Here is a 10,417-nt window from a genome sequence, read left to right as displayed (position 1 = left end):
AGGGGTTGGCCGGACTTGCACGGCGCTGGTTATCCTTTCGCGGGTCTGGTTTGTCGGGTTTCATGGGTCTGGCTCATGGTGATGGCTTGAGGACCTCTCCTCGAGTTCTTCTGGAATGCCACCAAGATTTGACAGATCCCCACATACGGTGCCAATATACGGGACTACGCTGGTACGGGTTGAGAGGAGGATTAGAGATCTGTTGTCCTTGATGGTAACTGGGTCGAACTCCTGGAGCAGCGGGAGTGGTACCTGCAAAGACACTCTGACGCTCAAATCAAAATGGATCTAAGAGGTATAGGTCAAGGATAAGAATGTGTAATATACCTGGGGGGAGTTCCTGACTCCTTTATATAGTTTGCAGTTATTATCTTATCTTATCTTGTGGGCTAAGATAAGAAAATTGTTTGAATTTTGAATGTTAGTTAGAAATTTATGACTACTGGACCGGTCTAGACTGGGATGGTGACCCATGCCCGAGTAACCGGGTTGTGGCTGCTCCGATTCGTAGCCTAAGGATCGAGTCTAGAACACATATCTAAAGAAAAAAGTCTCAACAAGAGGGGGAAAGGTCTAAAAATGTAAAAATTACAATAAGGAACTCACATAATTCTCCTTCTTATGGTCAAATGACCAACAAAATATTAAAGGAGGCCACTTACATAAAGACACAAAAAATATTTTTTTTTAAAGACATTCATACGTGACATAATATGATTGGACATTTTTATTAAACCGGTTAATAAGCTATTTTTTAATAATTCAGAATAAAATCGATTTATTAGAGAAAAATAATAAACCTAATTGTCTGTATTATAATTATTAAATTCGGTTTAAACATTTAAATCTCTAATAATTTAAAAATACAATTAAATCCCTATTAAAAAAAATTCTAACTCTAACCCCTTATCTTGCCCAAGCCCAAATTCAAGCCTAACGGTGAAATGGTGAAGTAATTTGCAGCCTCCTGGGATTCTCCCAAACTCACTCGATCATGCTCAAACCTGGAAAGAAGGGATGTTCTCGGTAATACAATTCATCAATTCCCAGATTCAAAGTCGCAATCTTTCAAGAATTTACAGGAACTTACAGTAGGTAAAGTGGCTGCTAATCTTGAAAGCCCCAGGTCTGTGATGACTCACTGCAGTGCTGATAGAGTTATGTTGAGAAGGCATTCCTCAAGCCAAGTTCTTCCTTCTGGAAGTAAGAGACTCTGGTGGAAGATGTTTCTCTGGAGCCATAGGAACATACATAGACCTATTTCAAGCAAATCAACACAAGTGAATCCTGGTGTGGCTGTAACGCACAATCCATACGGGTACTCTTCCGACACCCTTGACCGAAGCACAAGCAGTCACCAGGAAATGTGGAATGGTAAGTAGTATTGTATTCCATTCATTACGATTAATCACACGAAACCTTACCAGTTACCAATTACGAACGTGAGTGTGATTCAGAAGATAGACGAGAGGATATTTCGGTTGAGTAAGAACAAGGCTTCTTCGAAATCTGCAGCTGATACAAGATTTGAGTTCTGATTCTCTCATTTTAAGGCTCTTCAGGTAATTTAATTTAATTTTTATTTTTTCCTTATTCTTCCATTTACGTTGATAAATGCTAATGCAATAGTGTGTGAAGTAGAGTTCTGTTTTTGTTTTTTTTTTTTTCAGGTTAGCTTAATACGCTTCGTATGTTCGCAATTGTTGATTCGCGGTGATGAACTGATTATGCGTTTGGTGCGGAATTTGCAATGCAAGCCTCAGAATCTTAGATCCTACTATTGTAATTTAGAAACAGCGAAAACTAGTGCTTTATTTGTTGAATTTTATCAAAGAAGAGGAAATTTATTATGTGAAGAAGTTTAGTATTTTGGAAATGGATGATAATTAATTAAGGTGAACTAAAGTGAAGTTGTTCTGTTTAGCTATAATATAGAATCCTTGAGACTTGAATGTTTTATCAAATGCAAGGGTGTTCTAAGAGGCGGCGCAGAGGTGGCAGTGAAGCGAATATCACAAGAGAATGACGGCGTGAGAGAGTTCCTAGCAGAAATTTCAAGCCTTGGAAGATTGAAGCAGAGAAACTTGGTTGCTCTGAGAGGATGGTGCAAGAAAGACATGGGAAATTTCTTGTTAGTTTATGAATACATGGATAATGGGAGTTTGGATAAGAGAGTGTTTTGAGATGAGAGCATGATGCTGAACTGTGAAGAGAGAATAAGAAATATCAAAGGTGTGGCCTTTGCTGTGTTGTATTTGCATGAAGGTTGGGAAGAACAAGTTCTGCATAGGGACATCAAAGCCAGCAATGTGTTACTTGATAAGGATATGAATGGAAAGCTTGGAGACTTTGGATTAGCAAGAATGCATAGCCATCGCCAAGTTGCTAGCACAACAAAGTTGGTTGGAACAGTTGGTTACATGGCTCCAGAAGTGATCAAGACCGGACAAGCCTCGACTCGCACGGATGTGTACATGTTTGGAATCTTGATTTTAGAGGTCATGTGTGGAAGGAGGCCTATGGAAGAAGGTAAGCCACCTCTTGTGGAGTTTGTGTGGGGACCAATGGTTAAAGGGGAACTAATGAATGCACTTGATGAGAGGTTAAGTGCTAAAGGAGACTTCAATCTGCAACAAGTTGAGAAGGTTCTTCAGTTGGGATTGTTGTGTGCATACCCTGAACCAAAATCAAGACCAAACATGAGACAAGTTGTGAGTATTTTAGAAGGGAACAATGAGGGAGGAGAAGAATCAGAGAATGAGAATGCGGATACTTGTTTGCTTCTAAAGTTGAAATCCGAGGATATTTTTTCTGAGTATTCTAATTATTTTAGCTATTCACACCCAACATTTGAAGATATTCGCCAGTCTAATACTTCTTCAATGTCTCTTACTTGGTCTAAATCTGTAGTTGAGGGTAGATGAATCTTTTCCCATCAATGCAATTATGGAGATGATGTGTTTAGGTGATGAATTTTTTGATCCATTTTATCACATTATATGATTGATGTAAATAATGTATCAGAGCATAAATGAATTGATGAACATATGATTGTGATCTAGTAATTCTTTTTAAACTCCTTGATTATATTATTGAGGACATTTTCATAGAAGAAATCCGGCTGTCAATTTTTTTCATATTACATGATGAGGAATGTTTAGCCTTTCTTTCGTTAACGTAAAGAAGCAAAATAAGCACAATGTTTTATTTATTTATTTATTTATTTTTATGATGTCTTAAGATTGCTGTTAGGTGAAAATTTTTGCTTAGTCTGCACCTAATAAGCTAAAGAAAAGAAAGATACACATTACATAACCAAGAAAAAGAAAACGTGATCATTCATCATTCATTCAACTTGAGATTTGTCAACAAACTACTCATATATAAACCTTAGACAAGTATTATATCAATTTCTAGTTTTTCTATGGTCTTCATTGTATTTTGTTTTCTCTTGAATGACAATACGTAAATTAATTATTATTTTTTTTTAAAAGTCTTATTATCTAGTCCATGTCAAATGGTTTAAATATCAGAAGGCCACATTCCATAATATTGAATGACTACAGTAACATGTTAAAAGTAAGCAAAGATGATTTATCTTTAACTTCTAAAGTAGTTGTAATCAAGGGGGGAAATGTTTAAATCACCAAAACTATACTCTGTCCAAATTTTGCTGCTAAAAAAGTTGTATGTTGATTTTAGAATTGTTTTCAATAGTAATTCAGTGTGCGGGGAAATAAAGGAAATAGATGGTTCTGTTAATAATAACAAATGTTGATTCTCTTGTTTGTAGGTACCCAAGGGATGGGAAGCTCTTTGTTAATGTTGTTTCGGTAGAAAGTGGTAAAGCTATTGCAAAGTCAAGCAAGGTGCTGGTGCAAAATGGGAGTTGTCAGTGGTCAGATAAACACATTGAAATTATAAACACATATAAAGACATAAAAAAGTTAATTACAATTAAAGACTTTGTTGGCATTATCCATTGAAGCTGTACTCTCTGATTTTTTACAATGAAGCAAAGCTACAGATTTGTACTTGATTGATTCTCCTATACATATCTCTAAATGTATTTACACAGCATGACTCAAAACCACGACGAAACAAAGCCTCCTTCTAAGCAATGGGTTTGTCAAAAAGCTTAACATCCATGTTCACATTCTAATACTTCTTTCCTCCTATTTGCTATCATAAACCAGGTTCATGAGCCCAAAAAGCATCTGAATCCGGACAAAAGAGAGAAAAATCGTGGATTTCTCTATTTGCTATGTGCCAATTGACAAAGCGAGCTTGTATCGACTTGAACAGAAAAAGGATGACCGGAAAAAGACAGCATTTATCATCTTCCCTGCAAGATCATATCCAAACTTGAAAACAAGGACCAACATAAAATATACTAGAAGCAAAGCAGAAAGCCCATCTAAAAGCAGTTTCTCAAAGGAATAAATAAATAGAGTTATTAAAATTTTTCTTTTTTCATCACAAAGACAGTGCTTTATCTGTGATAACTCAAAACTCCAGGAACAAAAAATTATGAGGGGCATCCAGCAGTTATTGGCAAGTGGTGGGCTACTGGAAAGAAATAGATAGAAGCTACAAACCCAAATTACCTAAAGTGGATGGGACCTTGGAAATTTGGCATCTCAAGTATTGCTCTATGTTAAAATGTCTATAGTGGACAAATGAAGATGGCACCAATTTACTCAGACCATGCTTACATCAGTACTGTCATAAGCTTACATCTTAGGATTATGCTTTATCTATTAGAACATGTTGTTCATTGGAACCTATATAAATTTTGAAATACCATCCTTCTTTTCCAGAACAAAAAATAAAGCATACTCAAAGTTGTTAGCTATTTTCATTTTTTTTAGTAGATAACATTCTGTCGGTGAAGGTTCTTTACTTGTAGAAAACAACAAATTAAATGCACACAAATTGAGGATTCACCCAAAATTCAAGAATTATGAACATAGAAATCCTATAGGTGTTGACAAAACAACAAAATCAATGTGCTAATGAATTGTAAGTTGAACAAGCATCAAAATATAGCCAAAAGTGCCTCATCCAAGAACAGTGTGCCTAACATTTTCACAATTTAATCTTTATAGTAGATACAACACATAAATAAAATGCAAAACATTACATAGGCATTCAATCAAGCATGTGGTGTGCAATGCAGAAATTCAGCATAATCAAGCAATTTTCAGCGGAATTCAACCCATAATAGCCATAATCCAACACTTGCAACTTAACAAAGATCTACTAAACTAATCCTAACCTATCTTAACCACTTAAATCCACTAACAACATGCAAATTCTAACTAACTAACTAATTAAAGAAAATAGACTAGAAAGCAGAGCAAAGAGAGAACCTGAGGTGATGACTAAGGTTCTTGAAGCAGAGAAACGGGAAAAGAATGCAGTGATGACTAGGAGCGTGACCCTTTGACCGAGCCCCTGTCTCGACAGGGCAAGCGCCGGCGCCTCCTGGAAGAGAGTGTCCTCACTGCCACTGAGGAAGGCGTGTATCAGCCCTAGGCCAAAGAGACTAGGGCTGCCTATGGGGCCATGCTTAGTGTCATTCAACAGCATCTTGGCCAGCAGCCTCTCAGCATTGTTCGCGGCGCGGCTGATGAGATTCTTGCAGTGCTCAAGAATGATGCTGTTAAGAATGATGCTCAAGAATGATGCTTAGTGTCATTCAAAAGCTCTACCTTCTTGTTTGACCAATCTTAATTTATTTCTCTGTAATCTATAACTATTGCTGCTGAGTAACTACCTAATTGGATAATACTTGAAATTCACAGAGGGCTGACATTAACTTTGAAAGCTCCACCATTACTCTTGATCAGGTAATGCTATTAGATACTGCATTTTTTCTCTAGCCTAATTAATCGGATTTGAATATTTGTCTGATTTTTCCAAGTTCAAATTACTTTCTTCCTTGCATTCACAGTTGATGCATGTATTCCAGAAAAACTATAATCTTCTGTTGGGCATCTTCAATCCAGAGGGATGGTTGGAAATCACGTATCCTAAGATCATATCATGGACAAACTAAAGGGCCGTGAAACACGCTTGTTTTTCTCTGTCTTTTATTCTATCATTGATGAAAATTCTTGTTGTTTCTTATTTCAATCTTTCTCATAGATATGTTGATGACACCATGAGGATTGGAAGGGACAACAAGGGTAATATCTTTGTGCTGGAAAAAATTGAAGATAGAAGTCGTAATCCTCAAGGTTAAGTAGTATTTTATTTACGATAAATGTTGGGGTGACAATTCTTAAAAACTCATACTTTGACTCATCACTACATCATCATAAGATAGAGTGTGGAACTTGCTTTGATGGTGGGTTCACTCTTCATCCATCCTTTAGTGAATGAATAAGGAGTTAAAGATGAGTTTAAAAAGGTTATGTCGTCTTAACATAACTCGATAGGTTTGAGTTAGACATGTATATTTTTATTAATCCATTTTTAAGTATTTTGTCCCCTTTTTTTTCTTGATAGAAACTAGGGGTGAAAATTTGTGATATGTTGATTATAACTACTGTTGCATTGCGAGTATTAGTACTCACTAATGGTAAAGTAATTTTACCAAATGCATTTTTTGTAGCTTATGCATATTAAAAGTTACTTTTATTTTGATTTACCAAACATAGCTAATACAAATCTTGAAAAGTTGAAGTTTTATCAAATCGGGCCATAACTGACTCATCTAGACATCTACTGGACAAGACTTGGTTGTTATAGTTTATTCATAGATTTTCTTTTTCCTGTGTTGTTTTTTTTCCTATATTTGAAGGCTTTTGAGTGTGGTTTATTATGATCTTTGCTTCATGCTTTGTTTAGTTATTTACTTTTTTATGCTTCAACTGCGTTTTGAATAAGTGGTCCCTGAGTAAAATCTTTTGGACAGCCTTGTACTCCCTACAAAGTTAAAATTTGGAGTCCAAACTGCGAAACATTCCCTAACTTATACAGAGGTTTCGTGCAGGAAGAGGCGAAACACCAAGAACCAAAGGACAAGGTGGCAGCGATGGCGATGGTGAGGAGGCAAAGGATGTTGGAATGCGAAAAGGAAAACATGGAGAAGAAGCCCTTCATGGACATACAAACTGAGACCAAGAGATTCAGGCAAACAACACTTGATTTGATTTTCATTTTTAGCATTCAGCAACAATCGTTACAAATCAGTAACAAGTAATCCCTAATCACAATAAACGTGAAATCAATAAAGCTAAACAAAAATTTCAGTAATGATTTGATTTCTATTTTTAGCAGCAGCAAGAAAATTTCAACAAAAGCTTCAGGAATTAAAAAAAGAGCAACAGCACAAAATCAATTATTTGATTTTCCATTAACCCAGTCACAGTTTCACATTCAAAAATCAACAACAGGGCATAAAAGGAAGAGAAGAACCGAAGTGAAGGCAGTGCCGCTAACCTTCGACGACGACATGGACGGTGCCCGGCGAGACGACAGCGAGTGGCGACACAGCGGCGAGCTGCTCCAAGTTCGAGAGAATCCAGGGAGGACGGGGACAGGGGGAAGGAGAACGCCGAACTACGAGAGAGGAAGCAGAGGCGCCGACAGCACGGACGGCGGCGGCACCGCGGCAGAACGGTTGCAGGGAGAACTTAGGGTTTTGGTGGGGTGAGTTTGGAAGGTGCTATGGGTTCAGACTTCAGGTGATAGTGATATATGATTCACGTATTGGGGAAATGGGTGGGTGCTAGGGGAAATGGGTGGGTGTTACTTGTTAGGGGGAAGGGGTGGGTTTGGAAAGTGGATCAGACCATTTTTTTAAGTCGGTTTTTGATTGAACCGGTTAGACCGGTCGATCTGACCGAATTTTAGAATATTGAAATTGGTTTTATTTTGGTTAATTAAAAAATTTTAAAAAAATCGATTCACTAAAAACGTCCAATAATATGACGACACGTAGGTGTTTTTATAAAAAGACATTTTCTGCAACTTTACGGGAGTATCCCCAATGTTAAATGTATGTTCCCTCCGAAGCGCGTGTCACATGATGAATAATATTCATCAATTCAATAGGTCATGGAACAATCCTAAATAATGATGTGAAAAAATTAGTTGTTTGACAATAAGCAAGAAGCATGATGCAGTTAAAATTAGAAATTGAATTTTATAAAGAAGCACGTATCTTGACCTAAAATAGTACACCAAATAGGAAAACATTTTCAGTACAAAAATATCTCAAGAGAGGGTTTTGATTTTTCTCTTCGGAAATATAAATAGATGTCTCCCCCATATCTGAGCAAGGTAGTTTATGTAATAATACTGACCCCTGCACGTAGAGTTGGTGAAGCAAAAAATATCAGATAGGGGTGGACCAATGCTTTGAGCCACTGGGACAATAACTGGAGAGAATAAAGGGACAGCTGAACTTGTATCCTATAACAATGGGCAAAAGCTAGTCAATGAATATTAATAAGAAGGTGGCTTCTATGGTGGCACGGAATTAGGTGGTTAAGGATGAATGATATTTTACTGACAAATGACGTGACGACAGGTGGCATGATGAAATATACAGGTGGAGTGTTTAAACGTGAATTTAACCAAGAGATTTAAGTTTAAATACAATAACTATGCAAAGTTTACTGCGTGGTTAGTTTTAGAATTTTGTATGCCAAAAATGTTTTCTTCAACTTGGGCCGCTAACTAGGTGGACAACAACTTTTGAAAAACAAGTTACTAGGTCTATTAAAATAAGTTGGAAAAAAAAAAAGGATAAAGCACTAAATTAATCTTCTATGTTTGGGCATAATCCTATTTTAGTTCCTAAGATTTAAAATATTCTATTTGAATTAAAAAATGTTTTATTTAGCTTCAATATAGTCTCACCGTGAGGTTAAAGTTAAATAATTAACAGAAGGTCCTACATGACAATAATAAAAGAACAAGGTCGATAATTTAAAAAACAAGTACAACCTCCAGAAGCACAAAATTAATTGTGGATGCATCAATACATTTATTTATCATTCTTCTTATAATTTAAATGAAATATTTTCTATAAAATTAAGGAGAATGATAAATAAATATATAAAAGTATCCACGGTTGATTTTGTGCCTTTGGAGCTTGTATTTATTCTCCAGATTATCGACCTTGTTCTTGTACTACTGTCATGTTGAATATTTCGTTAATTATTTAACTTTGACCTTACGGTGGGATTAAAGTTAAATGAAACTTTTTTTGATTTAAATAGAACACTTTAAATGATAAGGACTAAAACAGAATTACGTCCAAATGTAAGAAATCAATTTAATATTTTATCTAAAACAAATAAAGTTGGTGTTTGACAATGAAATGTAAACTAAGATGGAGGGTTTGGAAAAAATAACAAGAAACAAGTAATCAGTTATTGTTATGGAGATGTCTAAGTTACTGCTATTTGTTTTGGTGATAAAATTAATAATATTAATCCCCTGTAATATTTAAATATCCGGAAAAAATAGCTATATTTATGACACCAGAAATATTAAATAGTAGAATTTTTAACGTTGAGAAAATTAAAAATATAAGTTACGAGTTTAGGTTTTTGTTGTATTTTTTTTAACTCTACAGAAGTTTAAATCGTAATAAATAAAATAAAACCAATCAAATTTATAAAAACTATGGATAAAATCGTAAAAGAATCATGATAATGTGAGTAGTATTTCTTTTTTTTCTGTAACTAAATTAATTTATTTAATAAGTTGTTTTTAGAAATAATATATTTAAAAAAATTGCAGTCTAAATATTTAAATCAAAATAAAAAATTATTTTTTTTTAAAATAAAAATTATTTAATTTTATTTTATACATATTATTTAAGAAATCTGTCAATAATGTGAGATAGCGGCATTTAATTATCTTAACAAGACCCAATTTATAAAAGTCATTATAATAACAATATCATATTGGGTTTAATTTTTTTCCAAGACCCTATAAATAGAATGATCAATAGGCTTTGAGTATTCATATTCTTATGAGAAAATAAGAAAACACAAATTGATTTTGACAAAATGATTATTAATAGTGCGTCAAAAATTTTTTTTTTTTGCATTCTTTTCGTGGCTTTATTTTTTATTTCAGATACCGAACATTACGATAAAACAACATCATGTGATACTGGATTTTGTGTATTTTATGTATCATACTTAATCACTTTTAACGTTGGGAGTGTAATCCCACACGTGGTTGCTGCTGCCATAGTGATGATTAAGTGAAGTGCTCTTCACCTTAAGTTTGATCATATATATGTATTTTGAATGAATACATCCTTTCATGTATTTTTTGATAAAACTAAACAAGTGGAGAATCAATAAAATAAAAAATTATTAAAGTTTTTTTTCTTTAATACGATATATGATTTATTATTATTATTTTAAGTCTTATTACTCTTTTT

At 34.7% G+C, this 10,417-nt stretch overlaps 1 protein-coding gene and 1 long non-coding RNA gene across 9 annotated transcripts; both read left to right on the top strand.

Annotated features, from left to right (window-relative positions):
• On the top strand, positions 850-3,925 carry LOC107632683 (L-type lectin-domain containing receptor kinase VII.1-like). 4 transcript variants are annotated; one of them, XM_021118325.1, is made up of 3 exons: positions 850-1,374; positions 1,458-1,562; positions 1,971-3,061. In XM_021118325.1, the coding sequence occupies exon 3, from the start codon at positions 2,193-2,195 to the stop codon at positions 2,922-2,924; it is 732 nt and encodes a 243-aa protein (XP_020973984.1). In that variant the 5' UTR covers positions 850-1,374; positions 1,458-1,562; positions 1,971-2,192; the 3' UTR covers positions 2,925-3,061. The 4 variants fall into 4 exon arrangements, 3 of the variants coding, with proteins under 3 accessions (XP_020973984.1, XP_016191836.1, XP_020973982.1); XR_002358951.1 differs by lacking the exon at positions 1,971-3,061 and adding an exon at positions 3,794-3,925 and having other exon boundaries at positions 850-1,562; XM_016336350.2 differs by having other exon boundaries at positions 850-1,562.
• Positions 5,704-7,397, top strand: LOC107629940. Of its 5 annotated transcripts, XR_002358950.1 has the most exons (5): positions 5,704-5,852; positions 5,957-6,030; positions 6,151-6,242; positions 7,001-7,206; positions 7,288-7,320. It is a non-coding gene; the product is annotated as an uncharacterized LOC107629940 (long non-coding RNA). The 5 variants fall into 5 exon arrangements; XR_002358948.1 differs by having other exon boundaries at positions 5,957-6,242; positions 7,285-7,397; XR_002358946.1 differs by having other exon boundaries at positions 5,957-6,242; positions 7,288-7,321.

The sequence above is a fragment of the Arachis ipaensis genome, chromosome B03 (assembly GCF_000816755.2).
Source record: "Arachis ipaensis cultivar K30076 chromosome B03, Araip1.1, whole genome shotgun sequence".
Taxonomy (NCBI): Eukaryota; Viridiplantae; Streptophyta; class Magnoliopsida; order Fabales; family Fabaceae; genus Arachis; species Arachis ipaensis.
The sequence above is the reverse complement of the archived record's forward strand: the minus strand, read 5'-3'. Positions and strand labels throughout refer to the sequence as shown.

What these genes read in the sequence shown, in the direction of transcription:
- LOC107632683 (XM_021118325.1), top strand. Translation starts at nt 2,193, where the DNA reads ATGATGCTGAACTGTGAAGAGAGAATAAGAAATATCAAAGGTGTGGCC.